Consider the following 26,591-nt stretch of genomic DNA (forward strand, 5'->3'; position numbering starts at 1 on the left):
ACTTTTGGACAGGTTACCTTTGTGGTAAGAGAACATAGTACTCGATCAAAGCAGAATTTGAGACCAGGCCTCATTGTCATAAAACTTTCGAGCATGAGTTTTGTACTCAGACTCGAAAATCACCTAATCAAATTGCTGGATTTCATGTTTCGAGCATGATTTTTGTGCTCCGAGCACTGAGCAAAGTTTTATGCCTTTAAGGCTAGAACTACAGCTTTACAATTTGTTAAATGTTTATGTTTGCTATACTAGCACGTTTTCTGAGGATTTGAGGATTTAACTTAATTAACGTTAAAGTACTGTTTTGGCCTCTCATGTATTGACACTATTGTTTTAAAGTGACTAGTCATGTTTCATCTGAGATATTTGTTAGTTATCTCTTAGCAGTTTTATCATTTTGTGTTCTCCGTCGTTGGTTCCTTGTATAACACTGCTTATGGTGCCATTTTTTTTTTAAATAATCTAGAAATCATCAGTTTGGAAACCCAAAGGCATTTCACTTGAGCATGCAGTGAAACAAAATAGCTATAAATAGAAGTAAAAGCAATATATTGCCATAATAGCTAGAAGGAGTTTTAATTTTACTTTATTAAATAGTTTCAGAACTGAAGACATTGTATCGCATGCATCTTGGATGATAGAAATAAACATGTGGTACATTTGAGCACAAAGGGAACGTGTTTCCTTAATGTCCACTATAAAGTAAAGTCGAAGCCAAAAGTTAAGGAACCAAAGTATATTAAACGATTGGAAGCATATGTCAGACGGTTAGGCAATCAAAATACATCAAATGAAATAGAATAGTTCCTGTATTATGAAAACATTTCTAAATAGGGATATTCTTTTTTCTGAAACAGAAATATATAATTACTTTGTGATCTTCTTGTCCTATATTTTGTGTCCATGTGCCTTGGTTTAGCTAGCTTTACAACCATGTTTTATCCACAATTTTCCACATAGAAAAATGCCTGTACCAAGTCATCAGTATGACAGTTGTTATCCATTTGTTTGTTATTTTGAGCTCTTTGTTTTGCCATTTGAGTAGGGTCTTTCCGTTTTGAATTTTCCTTGGAATTCAGTATTTTTGTGATTTTACTTCTGTAATAACCGTCATGCATTGTTAACTTAGAAGCGTTTTGATTGCGTATTTGTATTGCTGATAGAAGCTTACCATGTTCATGCACCAAGTATCGCTCCTAAGCTTACCATGTCCATGAACCAAGTATCGCTCCGTTAGGATTAAATTTAATTCCCCCATATTTTGTGTATTCTCTTGATTTGAATCTTCGTAAGGGAGCTACCATTTGATTTTTAGGGGGGGGGGGGGGGGGGGGGCTAGGATGAAATTTGAAAAAAAAGGCAGGACAGGATAAGTAACTTGGCAAAAAAAAAAGGCAGGATGACAATTGTTGTAAAAAAGTCAGGATAAGCTAAGAAAAAAAAAAGGCAGGACCGAATAGACTGAAAAATAAAAAGGCAGGACAGAGATTACAGATAAAAGAAAAGCAGGACAAAATTTTTCATCCTAGCCCCCCCATAAAAATCAAATGGTAGCTCCCTAAAAGATTTCTGAGATTTGAACATCAACGAATTACTCACACATTGCTTCTTATTTATCAGCATAAAAAACCTTTAAAACACATCCAATGTATAGATAACAACTGTCATATTCCTGACTTAGTACAGGCATTTCTTATGTGGAAAATGGTGGATTAAACATAGTTTTATAGCTAGCTAAATCTTTCATTTGTATGACAGTGACTAAATTTAATTTAAATTGACAACGATGTGTGTTCGAAACACAGAGATATTAAAGGTAAAAATGTAAAAAAAGAGGTATATCTTCATTAATCTTTGTGTTATAATCTAATCACTATATATTAAGACTAATGATTGTCATAAATCATTGTACAGTAAATAGTTATCAAATACAGTTACAGTACAGTTACTCCTGATATAAAGTTCTTGACAAATCAAACCTGCTTTTTATGTTTCAAATATATATTCAACAGACCATTTGACATAATCTTAGGTTGACTAGATCTTTCTTGGTTTGATTAGTCTCAGATCTAATGTTACTTAGTTTCCAACTTAATGTCGGTAGCGTGTTAAAATGGTATTACACCACAAAGTCTTTCGTGTAGATTTCAAATAAACATTAATGAAATATTGAACATTTAGTTCTAAGTCTTTTAAAGACTTAGACAACTAATCACATGATACGTATCAATTTTGTTTTGTTTTGTTTTATTTTGGTCCAATGGAATGATTCTGTAACGTCTGTAGTACAAAATTAAGATCATTTTTATTCCAATTATATGCCCCGTCTACAGTATAGGGACAGTATACAGAAAAAGGCCAAATGCACTGTATTAGTCAACAGTCAACTAAGTGGATCTTGTAGCTATCATATAAAGCACACACTATAAAATATAACACACACACTATACAATATAACACACACTATACAATATAACACAAACACACTATACTGTATAACACACACACTATACAATATAACACAAACACACTATACAATATAACACACACACTATACAATATATCCCACACACACTATACAATATAACACACACAATATACAATGTAACACACACACTATACAATGTAACACACAAAATATTCAATATACTAGTACACGATATAACACACACAAGCGCTTGAAATAAAAGCAACAACAACAATAGCTCGATTTTGCAATATCTGTCATTGAAGCATCTTTATTTTGCATTTGTTGTCAATTTGAGATATTCCACGTAAAGGATTATTTTAGAGATTGAAAAGTAAGGCAATTATTTGATATATATGCACTTGATGCGATTATATATTTCTAGAAACATGTAGTGAGCACTTTGATTGAGGAGCTATTTACAGCATCTGAACTTTTCCCGTACGTGCATTGAAATAAGTGAATTATACCATAACTGTCAAATAGTGCAGTTTCTTTTGTAAATTTTATTATATCTATTAAATCATTTTTACAACACATAATGAACAAGCAAATATAAAACTAGAGCAGATTTGACCTTGGATTCTACTTCACTAGATATCTAAGTTACTAATTATGAAAAGAACTTGTTTATTCCATTTTATTTTGTTGACGAATTAAAAGTTTGATTAATCAGAAATTGCTTTAGAAAAGAATCATTTCATCTCTTCAGATTTGGTTTTAAACAGGCGAATGTGTAATGAATATGTACGCATCGCTTAACTTTTTAATTAGTTTTATTCTAGCTTCAGGGTCTTGCTGTTAAAGGGTTGTTTCAAAATCGAAAATCAATTAAAAGTTACAACTGCTGGTTGGTAAATGACAGCTACATGGAATATATATATATATTTCTTTTAATTTGTACAAAACTAAAAGTAGGCGACAAAAGTTTACCAATGTTTTAACCTTTGAAAACGCATTTGGGGGATATGCCAACCTAGCAAGCTATAACTTACCATATGCGACCAATGGAAAATGCCTGTACCAAGTCAGGAACATAACAGTTGTTATCCATTCGTTTGATGTGTTTGAGCTTTCGATGTTGCCATATGATTACGGACTTTCTGTTTTTAATTTTCGTCGGAGTTCAGTAATATTGTGATTAACATTTTGGCATATACCAATCTATCCTTTAAGTAAAGACAACAGTAGTTATTGTCAATCTCTTCAATCGATTGACAATAGAATAATCTAGGTATCAAACAAAAACTGAAGTATCGCATGAACTTTAAAAAAAAAGATAGCGACCACGTGCTTCTACATGATGCGCGTCTCATGCTATTTATGAATATAACTTTGACATTTATTTGTAAAAAAGCAATCTTTGTTCGACTGTTTTATTTTATTGATGTTTGTCTGTCCATGCATTTACTAAACTTATCATACTTGCACATTGACTGAACTTATCACATTTCAACCCTGACTATACTCATATACCCAAACTGAAATCAATCTACTATCTTATATATTTGATTCTCTTCCTCTCTTTATATGGCACGGTACAAAGTCAGCAACATGACCGTTCTAACCTTTTTGGTTATTTATTGTGTCTCCTAATATTTCTTAAATAGCAGAATCTTGAATATAGTGTGATGTTTTTTTATTTCTTTCGGTTTTACTACCTTTCAAATCTTAATCTTACCATTCCAATATTTGACCTTTTAGTACTTTTGGAGGGTTGTAGGTACCTAGTTTTAAAATGCTGTCTTTCCCTTAATAGGATACATGAGCTATTGGATATTGCATAAAGGACTCAACATAAACATGCATGTTCTGACCTTGGGTATATATTTATCGAGGGTTGAATGTCCTTTAATTAAAAATGCCATCGTTCCCCTAATAATAAGCCTTGTGCAATCGAATACATGTTGTTGATAGGACACGTGTCGTTCCGTCATATCTTATATTTTACGTTCCATATTTGATAAATTTGACATTTCACAGTTGCCATGAACAGCATTGTTCTTGTCTAAAAAAAAATGATCAGAACAATCTCTTATGTAATATATTGATGGCATGAATATTTATGTTGTTACTGCTTCAATAGCTTTAATTATTATTTTAATGACTTCGAACTGCTAACACAGATGTTGTTTTACACTAGAAGTTTAAACAATGTAAAATTTGCCTCATTATTGTTAGTTTTAACCTTATGGCATTTTTTTTAATGTCGTACGACTCATGATTTTGTTATTCTGTTATTTTCATTTCAAACGATTTCATTTCTAAAATAGTGAAAGGCGGTTTTGAATTTTGTTTTTGTCAATTCATTTTCACTGGGCGCATTTAGAAAAATTCTATGAATGCATATTACTATGACACTATCATAGCTTCTTGTTAAATCTTTGGTGATTGTATTATGTACATCATATCGCTCAACGAATTCGCGAAAGTCGTAAAGGTTATGTAGGTACAAAATTTCGCTCATTTAAATGTACAACGCTAAGTTGTATTTTGATATTAAGGTGAAATGTATAATTTTATTTTCAAATGTCTGAACTATTGATAAATTCTAATTATACGAAGCGTCATAACTTTTTGACTTTTTATCCTGTTTATGAAACTAATTCTGGAAAGTTGGTGCAAAACCCTTTTTAATCCTGCTAAAATATAACACTTTTTCTATTACTTCGTTTGGCCAGTAAGCTATCTAAAATTAGTATATCAAAATATAAAATTAGAATCTAAAAAGGAAAACAGATTTGCACATGTAATAAAAGTCCACCTTGCATGCTGAGAAGTATCCTGGAAAGATTGAAAACAAATTCTGACATATTGATTATGTTTTTTTTTTACGATTGCATAACTGTTTTAATGGAAATTGATGATTATAAAACCCTTAATTGAAAGGAAGTGAAAAAACGCATTCTTCAAACGAGGCTTGATTTCTAACGCTTTAAACATTCACATGAGAGAAAGAATTATAATAGAATAGCAAGTATAAGAAAACCTCGAATTAAAGAAATCAGATCATTGACAAATGGATATAAGCTAAATCGGCATCCAAAATACATAAAAAGTAACATCACAAAAATACTGAACTCCGAGGAAAATTCAATTGAAAGTCCATAATCACATGGTAAAATCAAATGAAAAAACACATCAAACGGATGTACAACAACTGTCATATTTCTGACTTTGTACAGGCATTTTCAAATGTGGATTGAATCTTGGTTTATAGCACTAAACCTCTCACTGTTACGACAGTCTCAATAAATTTCGTTTTTTATCACCGCGATGCAAACAGTCGTTGGTTAAACAAAACGAAAAGATGTATCCATTGTATGCAATCAAGACTAAAACGACATGACTGAGAGAGGTTTAGCTAGCTATAAAACCAGATTTAATCCACCATTTACTGAATAAGAAAAATTCTGTACAAAGTCAGGAATATGACGGTTGTAATGTATTTGTTTAATATATTTAAGCTTTTAATTTTACAATTTGCTTAGGAATTTTTCGTCTATAATTTTCCTCGGAGTTCGATATTTTTGTAATTTAACTTTATATTTATAAATTAAAGGCAATGGTTGAAATTGAGACACTACTGCAGATGTATATATAAAACTAAAATCTTACATTTTGGTGTTAATTACCTGTTTTTGTTTTAGATAAAATATTGTTTGATCTCGCTTAGTATTTATAAACATTTGCATTTGTCCAGAAAATACTAATCCAAACAAAGTAAGCTTGACCACTTACGGGCGATTTAATCCTACCGTATATATATAGAAGACCGTGTTCATTCATGGTATTGATTTCACTACATAAACGGTATCTGGATATATTATTACGATAGTACTCATCCATTAAGAAAACCTTCTAAATTATTCATTTAGAAAGAATGGTAGAGCGACCTGTACTTCAGGGACTCATTTAACTAATTACTACAAAAGTTATATATCACTTTCGCCTTTTATAAACATCATTGTTTTATTCCCATTGGACAAATAAATATTAGAAAGTAGTAAAATACTTTTGTATGTGCATACAAAAATAGCAATTTTATCTGGGTCTACATCTATCTGCTAGTTACTTACTATAGATATTTCATTGATTTTTAAATTCAGTCTTTACGATATCACTGCCTGTGGCTGGTTTTAATGTGAGGTCGTTATTAATCCGGAACAGGGATGATATGGTAAATGGTCATGAGTCAACATTTAAAAGATTTAACTGGAAATACTAATCTTTCAAATGAATCGCTAATTTTGTTGCTGGTTTATTTCTGCAAACGATTGTCGATTGAGAAAAACTAGAGTATTTCTTATACTAGTACTTAATCTCTTTTGATTTTACATTTTCTTGTCCTCTAAATTTCTTCTAGGAATTTCGTCATCAAGTTTGAAATTAAGTCGCAAAGTATTAAAGTATTTTCGTTACACATGTAGCGCGGAAACATTTTTTTTTCTCAGATGGTTAACCTTTTTTATAACGTATTTAGTGTTTTGTTTTGTCTCCTTACTAGAACATTTCTATTTTTTTTTAGGAAAGCTTCATTGACATGATTAATAACAAGCATATTGTCTCTTTACAAATTACCAAACACAAACTAAGATTTCAACTAAGGTATAATTGTAGTTACATCGTTTTTGGTCATATTCTTTTTAAGTTCTTTTTGGGTCATAAAAACTCTTCAACTCCTTTGGTTTTTATACATCTTTTGCCTCAACTGTTAAGCTTTGAATATAGAAAGCCCTACAAACGCATGCAATTGATTAAGTTGTGTTTCCTTTTTATTTTACATAGTAGAAGTTTTTCAAAGTTTGAAAGAAAAACATGTTAGTTTTAGCAATATAGATTTTCATAATTTTACAATATTGCTTTATTCCCTATGCATGTTCTTGGCGTCTATCTTTTTTGAAAAAAACGCAATCAAATCAATTTCCTTTCAACAGACTCTTGTTTATTTTATTATAAAACTGAAATTTTCATACAAATCAATTCAAACGTAACATGACACGCTTTCTATCAAAACACATGATCATTCTCAAGAATCTAATTATTTTGATTGTCTTTTTCATATTTCAATTATAGATCTGAAATTCAATTAAAAGGCCATACCAAATGAAAACGTAAATTTTGAAGGAACTTTGATTTTTACCTGTCTTTTTTTTTTTCGAACAATGAGAAATCAAATGACAATCTTTATTTTTTTTTTTTTTTTTTTTTTAATATAATTCAATGGTTACATTGTTTTTGCAAATCTTTTGTTGGAACATAATACGGCTTGTAAAAATTAAACTTTTAATAAGGTGATATCTAATTTGTGATCAATCGCATTTTGTATAAAAACTTTATTTTTCTTTGCGGAACTGGCGTTATTATAATGATGTTTCAATAACAATTAAAATTGTAACAGATTATATGAATGCTATTATTTGTTATGCCCTTTCCATTGGGTACCAGTGGTGCTCAGTATTTTTTTTGGCAGATTAATCAAAAAACGAAATGGGTATCAATTCCTCATAATGTAAATTCAAGAGTTGAATTACCGCTTAAATCTGTAGATTGATACGGGAAAAGTTGACTTGCTATGACTCATAATATTTGCACTAAATGGGTAAGCCAATTTTTAATTGGTTCTTTAGTTAAAACTAATGTATATATATTATATTCTAAAGTATTTAAAATCGAATAGACAATAATTCAATTAAAAATGATGACAACACTATATTGTTCTACTAAGAGTCAAACACCGTTTTGTTATGAGTACAATATTAGTGCACAAATTGGCGGTAAAATGTAAAGAAACAATTCTGCTTTATTAAGTAATCTTTAAATACAGTCGAAAATTCAACGTTGGCACCTCCTCGATATCAAACTATAAATCAAGTATAAAACGTTGACGATTTGTTTTTCGAAAAGTACGAGTTTAATTGTTCTGAAAAATCATAGAAGAAACTGAAATTATTTGTGTGGCCTTTAAGGCTTTGAATTAAAAGAAAATAAAACCTTGGCACCTCCTCGATATCAAACTATAAATCAAGTATAAAACGTTGACGATTTGTTTTTCGAAAAGTACGAGGTTAATTGTTCTGAAAAAATCATACAAGAAACTGAAATTATTTGTGTGGCCTTTAAGGCTTTGAATTAAAAGAAAATAAAACCTTGGCGCCCTTCGATATAAAACTATGAATCTAGTATAAAACGTTGACGATTTGTTTTTCGAAAAGTACGAGTTTAATTGTTCTGAAAAAATCATACAAGAAACTGAAATTATTTGTGTGGCCTTTAAGCCTTGGAATTAAAATAAAATAAAACAATTGTATAAAATACAGAGACAGTATGGCTGATATCGGTATATTTATCTGGAATCAATAACAGTGACGCAACAAATGTATGTAAATAACTCAAAGGTATTGCATTCTTACTTCAAGTGGTACGACACTGACAAGTAAGACAATAGAGTTTATACTATGGCTTGATTTTCTCAACGTCTTGAGAGAAATTGGTCATATGTCTCATTTAATCAATAAAGGTTGCTTTTGTTAGTAAACATATAATTATTACGGTCGTTTTTTAAAAATAATAATAAGTTTTGTCTTACATATTTTTCTACCTTGATCTTTTTCGGTCATATATCTCTAATGGTGCTGTGTTTTTATATTTGTATTTGTTATTCTCGTGGGATTTTGTCTGATGCTTGGTCCGTTTCTGTGTGTGTTGCATTTTAGTGTTGTGTCGTTGTTATCCTCTTATGATTAATGCGTTTCCCTCGGTTTTAGTTTGTTACCCCGATTTCGTTCTTTGTCCATGGATTTATGAGTTTTGAACAACGGTATACTACTGTTGCCTATATTTCTAACGTTATCTTTCAATTCATTAAAAAATTCAAATTTCTCAAAAATGGAATACTGACCTTTAAAAAAAAAAAATGAAACAAAAAACTCGTCTTTAGTACTTTTGCGAGTAAAGTGCATATGCATTTACAACTTGCATCATTAACCATCCCATTTTTAATTAAATATTCATGAATTGTAATACTGATCATCAGTTGAAGTTACATGTTGAAAGTATATCTTTCATGCGATGAACAAAGATCGTTGAATTGATTTTTATATCCTTTTAAAATATATGAAAATAAAATTATGTGAATTAAGAATTTATAAGGTATACTATTTTTAGATGTGCTATTAAAATAATTTCTGGATAGTCGGATTTCAACACATAGTTTTCAGTTGATAGACATTCTACACACGGATAATGAAAAAATCTGGAGGATGGGCCTAGCTTAATTGTTATTAAGAAGCGTGTTTTCAAGTAATATCCTTATTTTCCGGATTGAATTTTTAACATGGTTGTTATTTTTGTTACCATTGACACAAAAAAATTCATCTGTGTGATTCGAAGCATTTATTTCTAATTGGTTCGTGTTTCTTTTTTGTTTTGTTTTTAATATAAAAAAATGTGTATGTCTGTAAATGGAGTTAAAAACTTTTTTCTCTTATTCAAAATAAATGTCAAAAGTAAAAAGTATTGTTTATAAATGTATTAAGTTCTAAAAAATATTTATTTGATGATAAAAAATAAGTATTTGTAAAAGGTTAATAACCGATTACATTTTTAACTTCTTTTTTTTATATCGTGAAAAATGAAACGTTACAAGCTGAAAACTATTCAGTTAACATGTTAAATAAACTCATCATAGATACCAGGATTAAATTTCGTATTTACGCAAGACTCGTGTTTCGTCTTCAAAAGATTCATCAGTGACGCTCGAATTCAAACAAGTCAAAAAGACCAAATAAGTGTTAAACACAATTGTTCCAAATCGACAGAATTCATGCGTTTTCCTCTTTTATTTATATCATTATGTTATTGTCGGAAGATTATAACGGGATTTTTGAACTCATGAGTCGAAAACAAACTGGCAATGACAGGGAAAATACGAAACACGACAAAAAGACTGAGCAACACGAATACGACCGAATGGGTAGTCTCGGGTGCTCCTGCTCCACATGTGAATGAATGTATGAAATGTGAACTTCGGTCAACTACTGTTGCCTCTAATGTTTCCCGACTCAAGTTGTGTCTGTTTAAACATGTCTACGTCTATGCTTTTAATGATTCTCAACTTTGGACAATATCCAGATCTTTATTCATTAGACAGAAAAAAATGATGTTTTATTTCAATTTCTGATCCTTGTCATAATATGAACATGAATACGTTATTTGCTGTTAGGTGTTGAAATCTTTCGGATTTACAGAATGATATTTGCCATTGCATTCGGGTCATTGATTCGATTGGTCACTTTTATTAAATTATCTATTAGCTAGTATCATTGTTCGAAGACAATAAAATAAACATGAGGGCAGACAAGAAAAAAAGTCACCCTCATTTGTTTAATGAACCAAGTTTTTGTGACGGAAACAATTTGTTACAGACACAGGAATGTAAAGATGTGAAGAAAGCTAATTGACAGCTTTATATGCTTTAAAACAAACGGAGGAGACAGGGTGTAAATTATTATCACGGATGTGTCTTGTCTAGAGTCTCAAGAGAGGTCAGAGTAAGGACATTGTGCTTTCCTGCAAGCCGTAGTCCGTAAGGTGGAACAGAAGTTTAGTATAAATCTTTAAAACCAGGTTAAGACACCATTTTCTGCATAAGAAAATGCCATTACCAAGTCAGGATTATGACAGCTGTAATCCATTTTTTATGTGTTTTGGTTTTTCATTTGGCCTTTTGATTACTGACTTTCAGTTTTGAATTTTAGTTGGAGTTCGATAATTTTGTAATTTTACTTTTTTAATTCAATGTTGTTCCCTGATATTTATGGTTATTATGCAATCTTCACTGAGTTTTTGGTTCAATTTTGTCTGAATGCATGCTGATCTTTTAAACATCAGCCGAACAAATGAAAATATTTGTTCTGATAAAATTAACGGTACCAATTTTCTTGCACCAAATGCGCATTTCGACAATACATGTCTCTTCAGTGATGCTCGTGGCCAAAATAATTGAAATCCAAAGCTTATATAAAAGATGAAGAGCTATAATTCAAAAGTTCCAAAAAGTATAGCCAAATCCGTGAAAGGAATCAGAGCTCTGCATGAGGGAGATACATTCCTAAATTTATAATAATTTCTAATATTTTGTAACAGCAAATTTTAATAACACCAAAAAATCCGTATTTTCATGCCAGTACCGAAGTACTGGCTACTGGGCTGGTGATACCCTCGGGGACTAATTCTGACATGTACAAAAATAAACTTATCATAGATACCAGGACTAAATTTTACAATATTCTGCTTATGATAGAAGTATTCTACTGAGAAAGAGTTTTTTTTTACAAATATGTTAGAAATGCCTGTTGCCATTTATATATGCCATCATGAGTAATACGACGGGTGGCAAGAACTGCTTGTCCTCCCTCAGCAACCGATAGCACCTCTTGTTTATATGTAGGTCGTTTTGCTCTGTTTTAAGTTTCCTATGTTGTGTTTTTCGAACTGCTGTTTTTCTTTTTGGTCTTCTTTTGCAGCCATAATGTTATCAATCTATTTTTGACTTTAAATATCCCTTCGGTACCTTACGATTCTCCTTGAAGAAATCTTCGTCAATGGTTGGGTTTTTGGATACTTTTTCGTCTTACATTTTAATGGTATTTTAAGTGGTGTTGATGGTAGATATGTAATATTCTATTTTTAATACATTTTATTTTATTCATTTGGTTTATATATTTACATATGATTATGTATACACATGTCTGCTCTTGATTTAATTCTTGTGTTTGTCTTCGGTTTGCTGTCTCATATTTGACGTATAACCAAATACTAACTGTGAAAAGTTTTCTTTCTTTTAAATGTTCATACTTCTGCTACTTACATATGTTAAAGAAGATTCTTTGGAGTATTTATCGAAACCATCTATTAAGAAGCATTTTTATTTTATATACCTTATTATTTGGATAAAGATTTCACAATGGTTGAAGGCCGTACAGTGACCTGTAGTTGTATATATCATTGCTCTGGTGTCTTTGATTGGTAGTTTTGTCATTAGATCAGATATAATTTGAATGTAATTAACATGTATTGTTTCATTTGATGTAAAAGGATGATATAATTTTCAACAGAATCACCTTAAAGTGGTGTGTATTAAAAGATGTCAAATACAAATTATTTTTTTATAATACCGTTGTCCGTTTTTATTAAAAAAATGTCACTGATTGACAGAATAAATGTTCTACATACATTTGATAAACACATAATTGTTCAACTAACATATTACAAAAAAGTATTAGATAGAGAAAAAGACAATATATACATCATGTTACATTCATGCCAATAAATTATTAAAATAATCTAATTTTTTATTAACTTTTTTCAGTTCAATATCTCTTATATTTGTTGAATCTGCAGATGCTATGATTGACGATTTCTAAATAACATTAGATAACTTGAATAAATAAAAACATGTGGGTTAATTGCAAGTTACAAAAACATGATTTTGCAAAACTTTAGAAATTACAAAAATAATTGAAGCTGAATAAAACTATAATAGGATTTTGTACAAGTATTGTTTTCCGATGTTAAGCGATTCTTGACGATGTTTACCGAAGTTATCATTTCCATTATAATTAAAGATCCCCGTATCAAATCAAAACATTCTTATTGCAAATTTTAATTTTGACATTCATGGAGTATTTTTACTATAGAATTTTAGATTGTGTATCTATAGTATACAACTCGTAATAAATCACTCGTCAAAACAATAGACCAATATTTAGCAAACACAAATAGTATTTGGAATTTAGGTATTAATAATAGAAATTGACAATAATGTTTGCCAACTCTTTATCTAATATTCTCTTTTATTGATCTCAATGGATTTCTTTTCATTGTGGCAAAAATTGCTATTCAAACGTGTTTAATATCAAATGGGGCAAAATAAGGAGAATTGAGGCTTTAAATGCAACAAGGGTAACAGTTTCAAATAATCAATGAAATGAAGACCTTACTTATTCACAAACAAAATCTGATTTGTTATATTTTGTTACAGTAACACGACAAAAGGTATAGAAAGAAAAAAGCTTCCATAAACATTTTTTTATTTTTAAACAGTAATTGTAATACAAAATAACCATTTCTAATATTTATTTTTTATTGAATAAATGCATGACAAAGATATAAATATTATATGATTTATACTTGTTATGCATGCTATAAATGTTCTTCATACACTTACATGTGAAATAACTGGCTATTTGACGAACAAAGTTAAAACGATACGTTCAAGGTATAGGATTTTATATTTTCTATGGTCAACTTGAAATCAAAACAATGATTCACCATTATTAGCACAATATAGTGTGGGTAGCTGTAACATTGCCAGAAACCCTATTTGATATCTAGCTTTGAATAATCGATAAATTATTTTTTCCCAACTCAGTAAGTTAGTCATACCATGTTATTTAATCATACAATAACTTTTACCTGTCAAAATATGATAACATTAATTGTTAATAGAAAATTGATTTCTATCATGCAAAACTGAAATTTTGAATATGATCTCCTGCTGTGCACCTCAAACACCGATATAACTAGTTTGCACACTCCATACTGGTTAACCAGATATTTAAAAAAAAATCGCATTGTATTAAAAGTTCATTAGTTGTTCAACAATAAATAATTAATTAATTAACATGTTTTACAGTAACCTAAACATCAACTTGAGATGACGCAACTGTTTCCCGCCATCATAACTGGTCTAGATCATAGAAGTGTTTATTGATATGTCTTATAATATAGCAGTATTAAACATTTTAATCACCCTGGACATGCGATGCATGTTAACGCCATATTAAATGTTCATCAACAAGAATAATGCTTCCTCTGGTTCATTACCTGATGTCTTTCATTTTACTAAATTTGCATGTCCATTGCTGCGCATGACATTTACAGAGGATGTTGTTTCAGTGCACGGAAATTGATCTCGTTTCATATTCTGTACTTTTTTGTTCATTAGCATTGAAACGTAATAACAATATTACTTGTCTACCGACAATAAAAACAAACTACTAAAAGTTGTGGTTCTGAACATTCAAATTGTGAATCGAACATTTTTTGTTCATTGTTGAATGATTCATAAGCTCTTTGTTTCATTTATAGTACATTGTACTTAAGGTTTGTTGTATGAGTAGATAAAATCATCATTTACACCGTGATAAAAATGTTGTACGCCTAATGCGCGTTTCTTCTTTTAAAGACTCATCAGTTACGCTCGAATCAAAAATGTTAAAAAGGTCAAATGAAGTAGGAACTGAAGATTTACATTCTGTACAATAATATAAACTTTCTTCTGAAATCTTCGTGAACTAGACTGGTAGTTTGTGATCGAATGTGTAATTATATACCAAAGGAAAAAATTTTGTAAGCTCTGAGTATTATGTCTTTCAGACCAAAACTATCGGTATATTTAAAAGGTTAAGAAGTAGTTTCATAATAAAATAAGTTTTTTATCTAGATATACTCGTTGTGTTTTGATGTTTGATAAAAAATTAACGATCAAACTTCATCTAAAGGATATATTGTCCTTGTGTTACTCTGCAATACGAAGCTTAACGTATAGATGCACTTGTACTTAGGGGTAGTATGTTACATGTTAGCCAAAACCCTATAAAACACTGTTTATCTTTAAGAAAGCTATCCCAGTAACGCATATGCATTTTCATATTACTCAAACGGAATTTCTTCAAGAAATTTTATACCAGTATGAGTACTAAACTGTATAAACTATATCAGAAAATGTGAGTCTGTTTTATTAACTTTTCATTTTCTTTGATCTTTCCAGGCTTGACAGTGTCCTCGGGAGCTTCGCCACATATGCAAGGTTAAAAGGTCGTTACGATGACGACTGGATCGATAGGTTAAATCATTTATACACGACTATAATTTTCATCATTTTTACCATTGTTGTTAGTACGAAGCAGTATGTTGGCGAGCCAATCCACTGCTGGTGTCCGGCTGAATTCAAGGAGTCTATGGTTGACTACACTAACAATGTATGTTGGATATCCAATACATACTACGTCCATATTGACAAGGATATTCCGAAGTACAATCACGCGAGATATGAAAGCGAGATTACATACTACCAGTGGGTTCCGATGATCTTGTTGTTTCAAGCCTTGTTATTTAAGGTCCCCTGTATTATGTGGAGAATTTTAACAGCATCAGCCGGAGTCAATTTGGATAAAATAGTCACACTTGCAGCGGAAACACAGTATATTTCTCCAGATGATAGAGAACGAACTATAAAACACATAGTACGTTACATGGACAGATGGTTGGAAAATGCTCGTGAATATAGATCCGGATGTTTTATACGCTTGCGTCAAACTATTTCAAAATACTGTTGTATAGTATGTGGAAAACGTTATGGAAATTATCTGGTCACCATATATATGTTTATAAAGTTACTATACATGTCGAATGCTATTGGACAGTTATTCATTTTGAATGAATTTCTAGGGACAAATTACAACGCATATGGACTTGAAGTATTAAGCCATCTGGCCAGTGGCGAGGAGTGGGACGAATCAGCAAGGTTCCCAAGGGTGACACTATGTGATTTTAAAATTCGTAAACTTGCTACACTCCAACAGTACACAGTACAATGTGTACTACCTATAAATCTTTTTAATGAGAAGATTTTCATATTTATCTGGTTCTGGCTTGTTTTTGTGTCTGTTTTAAGTTCGGCGAATTTCTTAGTATGGTGTTATACTATGATTTTTAGACAACACCGAATTCGTTATTTGAAAAAATTTCTCAGGATTAATGAATGTTACAAATCAGAATTAGACAAGAAAATGGCCGTCAAATTCGCTGAGCAGTATTTGCGACAAGATGGTATTTTTGTTTTGAGACTTGTAGGTAAAAACGCTAATGATGTTTTAGTGTCAGAGATAGTGTTGCATCTATGGAACCATTATAGAAACAAACCATTATTTAAACATGCTAATCAGGTCAGCGATGACAATAGTAATGTCTGACTAACCGCACAAAAACTACTGAAACTTGTTAAAATCCAGTATTATGCATTTGATGATGGAGAAGGTACACAAGGTCAGAGAGTTTCCGATATTTTACTATCAGATGATCTCAACCTTCCGAATGGTGATATCAGCCAATCATCTTTCGAAACAGAGGTTTAAACAATTAGCGCAGACGCAGACCCAACGTCTCTGAAGAACAGTGTTTTAACATTGCATTTCTCTAATTAATTACCAAAAATGCATGTTTCATATTAATAAGAATCACCGTCCAATTTAGCGAAGAATGACAGTAATATAAGAGGGTCTGGAAGGGGATTAGAGAATACAGATTAAAAAAAATACTTGAATATAAAGAACAGAAAATAATTGATAAAATAGACCAAGCAAATAGAATAATGACTTAAAAATTAAAGATAAGATTAATAAAGACCTTCCATCCCCTCTATCCAGATCCTTAAAGAATGTGGAAGGTGATGTATACACATTTCTGGAAATTGTTTCGTTATTTCCAACCTACGGTGCTACTGTATTTCAAGAGACAAGTCACGTGACAGCTGTTGGTGTTAGGTTATCATGGAATTGATGATGGATATTGCATATATGCAAGTACTTATTTTGCAGTTGTGTTTTCATATTTTATTATGTTAAGTAAATGTATATTTCAATTGTAAAATGTAAATAGTAACCATCGGATAGATTATAGGTAGTTTTTAGAATTATATATGTTTGTATTATGTATGTGAAGAATGTAAAATTGGATGGAAATGATAGATTGTGGTTGACTTTGTACCGTTGAAACTACATTTTTTATATTTTCTCTAACAAACGTAAATTAAAAAAAATAATTACCATTTCAAAAATTTCAATTCATTATCATTTTGAGCACCAAATGAATAATGTTTAACACAATTTACTTAAAAGCGCTGCTTTATAATAAGGGAAACAAAACAAGAGGTTGATAACGAACAAGAGAATATGTTTCTACTGTGAGTAACTATGTGTCTAACTAATCATTCAATCATTAATAAATAAAAGGAACTCTTAAACGATCGCTTAAAAAAATGTAAACATTATGTGAATGTAAACCTCATAATCAAATATGGCATATCATTGTATTTTTTTCCATTCAATGTGCCTTGTTTTCTGACAACTATGTAGCAAAGTCAAATTTTGATAGAAATTGTACATATTAATGTATGAAATAATGATTATGGCAATGGAGCAATTCATATGATAAATTCAAAATAATAAAATTCTCGTCACAATAAAATGCATTTCAACATGCAAAACCAAGATATAATTAGGCATGTAAACTTTTATCATGTGCCTGAAACATAACAAAAAAGGGGATTTTTCGTTACTAAATGCAATGCAATTATTTGTTTTTTTAGATAACTCGTTATTTTGACATAGTAATCACAAAAACATATTCAAATCAAAACCCAGATATAAACAAAATCACATCTTACCTTTACAATGTGCTTCGAACAAAACCAGATTAGAGAATGTAGTTTTTTTGGCATTAAATTCAATGTAAAATGGAATTTTATAATTTCTTCTGAATAAGTACCTATTTGTAGATGACACAATTTAAGATTGTACGTATACAGTCTTAATATATACCATTTATGACTACGATATCTTGTTCAAATTCAATTTATACTCATCTTTTTTATCATTCATTTGTGAACATGATAGGCGGAAATAGCAAATATTGTAGTTGTACTAACCTTTAAAATCATAAGCATCATTCTGACGCTTTTTAACATAGAATATTATAGTTATAGTATAAAACCAGAAAGATCATCTTTTTTTATAACCTCAAAAAATTCGAAATAAAAATCAATTTACATATTTTTTTCAACACAGTAGTATTTATTAACTTTCCCAACTGCTATTTGTGCTTCAGAACTAGTACTCTTTTACTATTTGCATTGATTAACTTTATGATTTTTCTAAAATAACGACATATTGCAGCAAACAGTTGTATTTCATCTAGCTAACCTCATAATGAATCGTTCTTGTTCAAATTGAAAAGATAACTTTCATAAGTCATTATATTTACATTTGGAATGTCTAATAATCTGCCAAAAACGTAAAATGTTTGCCAAATAACGTTATGAATGTCAAATTAGTTATCACCAGTCGCCACGCACAATTCATGATGAGGCAAACGCCACGATACGGCATACTATAGCATTGAGTCATATTTGTAAATATCCATCAAACCATTTCATTTTAAAAGAATCGGTATAGACTAAATAGTATAACAATATTTACCTTTAAGAATTTTTTTTACGAAATTCAACCCTTCAAATTGCAGATGACCTGTGTAAAATAATATGTAATGGAATTATGACTATTGAACAACGGCATACTACTGTAGCCTATATATTTATTCATTGCTATTTTCTATCAACTACATTATTTCTGACCTTCCAAGCAAAATTGTATTTCTTTGATCCAAATTTATGATATGAAAAAAAGGGCTGATAGAGTACTATGATTTCAAAAAAGAATTCAAGGACGCTTCATACCTCTAATGAAGATTAATTATCTTTTACTTAGAGGCAAAGGTATGGTTTTGAAAAAAATAAATAATGAATATAACATAGCCGGGTTTTGCTTTCAAATTTACATTTTTTGATTGAATTAGTGTCTATTAAGACATAGCTTAATTTGAACTAACAAACTGTATACTTTGTTATTTATTTATTGTTTCACTTAATCTTGCTTGTACACGTGATTTGAAATTATACTTATTCTAACATATTTAAAATAAACTGTACTTTGAGTTAACTTTAGTCGAACCTTTTTAAGAATTAAGGAACATATTTTTTTTATATATGCTTAAGTATGACTGTGTTAACTAGTTACTAACTCAGCAATAGTATTTACCATTGTTAAGCATGACATTAATGGCGTTCTATGAAAATGATCTAGCGACAAGTATTTTCAACATCAGAGTCTGATGCATTCTGGGTAATATTATTAAAAACGTTATTCAACGTAGTAATTGTTTAAGATCGCCTTTATCAATTGGGATTCAAAAACGACCAAGATGGGTTGTTGATATTTATTTATTGGTACTAACATTTACATAGGAATTAAAAAGTATCTGAAATGTGTTCAACAATGAATTGCTTTTAAAAATAACATACTGTTTTCAATTTTACCATAGGATGTATGTCTAGTCTATACTTGTGAATATATTTTAAAATTGTATTTAGCATTAATGTTATGTAAATATTGTACAAATCATGATTTTTATACAAATCAGATATCTCATTGTAGTAAGCACTAAACTGTGATCATTCCTTGTTTTTTGTTCTTTATTGGTTATCGCCAGGTCATAGTATAAAACCAGTGAAAACAGTTTATTTATTACTTATTTATGTATTATGCAAATGTACTAGTTTATCATTAAAACTTTTTCTATTAGCATTAACATTAATCTTACATTCATCTCTCGGTTTTTTGGTGTGTACAAATTTTCGTGGATTGAGGAAAACTTTAATTTTCGTGGATACTTGATTTTGTTGTTTTTCAAATATTTGCATACAAAACATAGAAGAGAAATTTTATAATTCGTTGCACATTTAAATTCACACATGAAACCTACGAAAATGGGTATCACCACAGTAGATAGCAAATGGACATTTTATTATAAATGCTGATTTACTGACTATGATATAATATTTTGGGGACACCATACAATAGCGGACCACGTGATATCTGAAAGGACCAAAACGTTAAAAGTCGTTGATAGTTAATTGACTCTCTGCTTACGGCCTCGGCAAGCAATATACCAATTTGCTTCTCATATGTTGTTTTTTCACGTTGAAAATCGTTTAATGTGGATACGTATACGTCCCTCTATTAATTGGATTTAAGAATTTAGCATGCAAGCAAAAACATCACCATTTTGATCCTGACAAAATCCAAAAAGCTCGGAGCGATTTACATTTTCTTTTGTTGCATGGGATTCAAAAACTAAGATATCGTCACCGATACGATTTCATTTACTGTATTTATAACAAGATTCAACCGTGATATAATACAAAACCATTGCATAGTGTTTAAATTACATTTAAAGTTTTACGCCATTAAATTATTCAACAATTATTGCTCTCAAATCATCAAAAACAAACGTAATGAACCAAATCAAGTTATCATTGTAACATTTATGCTTTTAATTTTATTATCTCCTTTAAAATAAATCTATTAAAATGTGAAATAATTTTGACTTAAATCAAAACCCTCATTATTATGTTTGTTAATGCCATAAGATTTAAGACATTAGGAGTAAAGTCTTCAAAGAAGATCTAGTTCAAGATTTTGATTGTAAATAATAAAAATATTAACATGACGAAAAAGAAATCGTTAAGTATGAAAAACAGATTTAAACCATGATTTATAAACTAACATTGATGAAAAAGAAATTATCAGAAATTATCGTAACGGTTATTACTGTTTAGGGGAGGGGATGATACCAAATAAGTATGGAGATAATAACCTATACATTACATAAATTCATGTGATTTGTCAATAATAATTTTTATAGTTTGGATATTCTCTTTATATATAAAGATTCCTTTTTAATATTTTTTCTGTCAATGTTTTGGGAGAGGGGGTTCGAAAATGTCATTTATATACTACTTTTGTCCTCTCGATTTCTTATATTAACAATTTCACTTTTATAAAACAAAGGTTCCGCGATCGTTATTAAAATCTACTTCTCTAATGCTTGTGCTATTTTCACATTTCCTAACCAGTGTGAGAAAAATATTTCTCCTAACTAGTGAAAAATTTGTTCTCGTCAAATGATTAGTCGAAATTTGATTATGACGTCTAAATGTTTTGTTTTCTTCTGAATTTTCCTATTGTGACGCCATGAAAAAAGGCGGCAATGTCTGATGACGTCGCATATATAGAACACAAGTTTCTGAAAATCTTTGAAAAAAAAGGATAAAAATCATTAGAGAAACAGATTCCGACACTATAACTCGTGTAATACGATATTTCTCCACTCTCGACAGTTAAATTTTAGTTATTTAAAGTGCTCGGCAAGTCTCGCGCTTTAAATAATAAAATTTAACTGTCTCAAGTGAATAAATATCCTAATACACTTGTTGCAGTGTAGGAATCTATATTTGGACCTTTTGAGTACTAAAACGTACTCATTGCTTGTTTGCAGCTGTTCGTTTTATTACAAATTTGTTTTTGCATTTAAGATAATAAATATGTCTTGTCTTGTTAGCTATTATCTTTATAATAACAAATCATCCAGTGACAACATCACAATCAGGTCAACGTATCTTTCTGGAAGTATGAAATTTTAATATAATTTCTAATATACTTCTGGTTAATAAGTACTGGATGTCACATTAAAAGTAACCTCATCCAAGCGTTATTATTTAAAGCATTTATTTTGAGATTTACTAATTACTTTTGAATTAAATGAACAGCATTTATTAACTGATCCGATCCGCTATCATTATAAGTCAAGAAGGTATGTTTAAGTAGAGTGAGTCAGAACATTTGCAGCATGATGTTAAATGGCCTGAATTTATAATATTCTTTTTACCTTAGTCAATGACAATTACCAATCAAGCTGCATAATCTTATTTTCATGTACATGATTAGATAAGCGCAGATATGACATGTTTTCATTATATAACGCTCGTACAACAGGATAATATGAAATCTTGTTTTGAAAATTTCTTTTGTCTTAAGGGATATTTTTTTTTACATTAAACATTGATTATATTGTAATTTCAAGGGTTATGTCCCTTTATAAATGCATTCCATATCACATTTAAGTCCCATTAATGTACAGACATTCCACAAATCAAGGCTGACATTTTTATGTGTGTTCATATGACATTTTCAAACTGTGATAGCATTACTGTTTTATCATCACGCTTCTTCCCCATCTGGCTTTGTTATAATTACCTGTACTCAATTTTGGGATATGGGGAAATTCGTGTAATTGAAATAAGTGTATATAATAAATCAAACAGCATTGTGACAAAATTGAACATTTCAAATTATGATCAAGGGAATGTCATTTGAAAATTTAAATGACTATAAAAGAAACCTGATATTTACTTTTCTTTTCTCAGAAATATTTGGATACTAATTTAATGGGAAAATATGATTTGTGTTAATATCAATATTCTTATGACCAACCCACCTGTCCCCCAAAAACAAAAGACTAAGTATTATTGGTTAACACTGACTACTTGTACTTAATGTGTATATAATGTTTAACTATGTTTAGTGGATAATTTTCAGCTTTTTCACAAAATATAAAAAGTAAATTTTCATAATTTTCATAACCTGTAGCATTGTAATTGAGTAAAAATTGTTGAATAAACTATGCACATACAACTTGTTTTATTATGTTTAACCCACTAATCATCAATTTTTAACATGAATAGACCCACATTAGTTAGTAATAGGGACGGATGTACTCGAGTTCATTATCTGACTTTAATGAGGTTCTTGTTATTAAATTCGTACTTTCTGTATAATTTATTATGCATGTTCTTTGACCATTCTGTTTTTACCTCGATGCTACATGGTCAAATCGTCTTCCTCAAAGATATTCAAATGAGCAACACGACGGGTGCCACATGTGGAGTAAGCTTACATTTCTTGGTCACCAGACATCACCCAAGTTTTGATGGGGTTCATGTTGCTAAGTTTTTAGTTTTTAACCGGATGTTTGTGACACAAATGTCGGTTATTGATTTGGGGATGCTCGGCGGGCGACAATCAAATGTTGTCCGTGCATTAACTCATGAACCGTTCAACCAAAGCTTTTAAAATTTTAATATATTGTTACTGACAACTAACTGAAGGTCAAGTACAATAATGGCGATTTTGACTTTTACCGTTCAGGAGTTATGGTTCTTGAAAGATTGAAAAATGGCATTTCCAGTCGTGTCTGTGCATTTACGCATGAACTGTTCTACAAAAGCTTCCCAAATTTTAATCTGTTGTTACTGGTGACAAAATAGAGGTCAAGTTCAATAATGACGATTTTGACTTTTACCGTTCAGGAGTTATGGTTCTTGAAAGATTGAAAAATGGTGTTTCCAGTCGTGCCCGTGCATTTTCTCATGAACCATTCAACCAAAGCTTTTCAAATTCTAATACGTTGTTACTGATGACAAAATAGAGGTCAAGTTCAATAATGATGATTTTGACTTTTACCGTTCAGTAGTTATGGTTCTTGAAAGATCGTAAATGGCGTTTCCAGTCGTGTCCGTGCATTTACGCATGAACTGTTCTACCAAAGCTTCCCAAATTTTAATGCTGTTACTGATGACTAAATGGAGGTCAAGTTCAATAATGACGATTTTCACTTTTACCGTTCAGGAGTTATGGTTCTTGAAAGATCGTAAAATGGTGTTTCAATTCACGTTGTTGTATTTACTCACGAACCATTCAATCTAAGCTTTTCAAATTTTAATATGTTGATAATGATGACAAAATAGAGGTCAAATTTGATATTGACGATTTTCACTTTCACCAATCATCAGTAATGGTTCTTGTGATATTGCCAGGACACAAATAAATGTTAATAAATCCGGTTTGCTGTCGTTGTGACAGCCTCTTGTCTAGATATAACTTTGAATGAAATGACATTGGATTGGCGGAGAACTCATCTAGTTAAAATAAAAACACTCATAACACAAAAGAGTACTGACAAACACAAAACTATGAGAAGGGTAGCGATAACACCTTTGCAAGAACGTAAACAGAACCAATCTGTCTGCATCATTTGGACAAACAATGTCTTTGCAAAACTCCAAAACCTAGTACACGTAGAGGTGATCAATAAAAAGACCAAACACTTAATCAAAAGAAACAAAATTATGAAGATGAGGAAGATCCCAACTGTTTATAATATGATATTTAAAACGTCATGAGAACAAATTTAAATTACAACTGCATGTTAAAAGATGTATGGATATATATTGGCGTAAGTTATATATCTATCGGACGCAGTTGATATTTCATTTGAATAAATCATTTGACAGCTTACTCTCCAGATAAATCAGTTGGAACCTAGATGAAATAGACTAAATATATCGGCGAGAGTACTAAACAAAGTGGAAGCATCATTGGAATAAATACAAGGCAGAAATTAAGTCAGTGAATTGAACTTCATGTATTGTCCAAATAAAAAAAGAGCTAAAATGAAGACATCTGATATAAAATCATAAGTAAATAAAGAAAATATTGAAGTATCAATGTTGAAGTTACGGAAGATACAAAAAGGGTTTTACACTCATAAGTCGAAGGAAAACTAAAACGCCATGGCAAATAAAACCCCAAAACAACAAGGAGACAAACAGTCTACTAAAAAATACACATTCGGGGCTACATTCAAATTCTATTCTATGAAGTGAGTAAGTCCTTTTGGTGTTCCTGTATTTATTAATACCGAACTTCAACGTAAATCCCAAAAACGGAAGTGAATACCACCTGACAAAATCAAAAACTGTACTTTATCAGCCGAGGAAACAAATAGAAGACACAAATAAATCATATATAGATATAAGAAGATGTGGTATGAGTACCAATGACACAACTCTCCATCCAAGTCACAATATATAAAGCTAAATGATTATAGGTCAAAGTTTGGTCTTATATCTGATTAAGTAACGTCGTGAAAGTTACAGCTGTGATTGTTGCCTACACATTATTGTCTTCACATTGACATTAAAACACGTAGATATACAATCAAAGCCATGGCGAAACGAAAAGCAACAGAACGACAAAATGACAAGAAGTCTACAAAAGACTACATGGAAATTTAAAGACTCGGGTATATTCTAAGCAGCCACCAAACCATTATAGTATATTTATTCTTTTGTATACCGAAATCGAACGTAAATTCAAAATGAAAGTACATATAAACTGACAAAATCAAACGCTCTACTATACCAGAGAGAGGAAATTAATCGACAACAGCAAAATAGTGTTGTGACCTATAATGGTTTACTTTTATAAATTGTGAATTGGTTCGAGAGTTGTCCCATTATCACGCATACCACATCTTCTAATATCTAGTTATCATTTCATTTTGGAATACCAACCTGTCTAGAAAGGAACCTATACCCTTGGACTAGTAAGGAAGTTATGATTATAGTCTTCTATGTTGTGTGTTCTGTACATTTATTTGTATTTTGCTTTTTTTCGTTCTTTGCCATGACGTTGTCAGTTTGTTTTTCGACCTATAAGATGAATGTCCATGTAGTATCTTTGTCCTTTCTTTTATAGATGTCATATACTTTTTGTCGTTTCTTTGAATTGTAAAATTTTCACAAGAGGAGCTGAAAAACTTCCCAAAGTAACTAAAAACGTCCTAGATTTGTGTTGCGTGTTGTCCAGTACTTAGTCGTTTGTGTAGTACTATGTATACACTGTTGTGTGTAAGCGCCTTCCTTTTTCGATTGGCACTTAAGTACAATTAAACTCATTATCGATACCAGGATTAAAACTGTGTACGCCAGATGCGCGATTTGTTTTCAAAAGACACATCAGTGACGCTCGAATCAAAAGTTATAAAGATATAAATCATAGATTTCTTTTCTCTTTTTTGTCTAGATTCATACCGATTGTAATATTGGCATATTGATTTGACGCGTGTCAATCGTTGAAGGTTATGCAGTGATCTGAATGTCTTATTGACGTACACAAAACGCCCATCTCTTTTTTCCCTTTACATCACAAGATTCTTAAATTTCAAATATTTCTATTTCGTTAATTTCAATACTAATAAGATACTTCAATCATATTTCTTCAGACTAAAGTTGCATTTGTTGTCTTTATGATTATTCGCGTACTTAAAATGCATTGTTAAGCCAGTATATATGTCTGCCTATTTAAATTCTAGTATATATTAGAAGCAAAAAATGAAAAGAACACTTTATAAATTTCATGCGTCTGAAGCACTTTTGTTTTTTTATTGAACTGCTCATGTCGAGTATTTGAAAGGCAAATATTATAGAAACAGAAAGAGTTGAAGAACTAAATCAACAAAAAAGACCTTAATAAAAAACCCA

The 26,591-nt window shown here is 30.6% G+C and overlaps 1 protein-coding gene across 4 annotated transcripts in view; it reads left to right on the forward strand.

The window, feature by feature from the left end:
* LOC134693939 (innexin unc-9-like) overlaps window positions 1-22,902 on the forward strand; it is a 132,100-nt gene extending 109,198 nt beyond the window's left edge. For all 4 annotated transcript variants that reach the window (XM_063554900.1, XM_063554899.1, XM_063554901.1 and 1 more), the window contains exon 2: window positions 15,303-22,902. In XM_063554900.1, the coding sequence (XP_063410970.1) occupies window positions 15,303-16,506 (1,204 nt within the window). In that variant the 3' untranslated portion in view covers window positions 16,507-22,902. The remainder of the gene's footprint in view (window positions 1-15,302) is intronic.
* The last annotated feature ends 3,689 nt before the right edge of the window (window positions 22,903-26,591 follow it).

This window comes from Mytilus trossulus, chromosome 13 (genome assembly GCF_036588685.1).
Source record: "Mytilus trossulus isolate FHL-02 chromosome 13, PNRI_Mtr1.1.1.hap1, whole genome shotgun sequence".
Lineage (NCBI taxonomy): Eukaryota > Metazoa > Mollusca > Bivalvia > Mytilida > Mytilidae > Mytilus > Mytilus trossulus.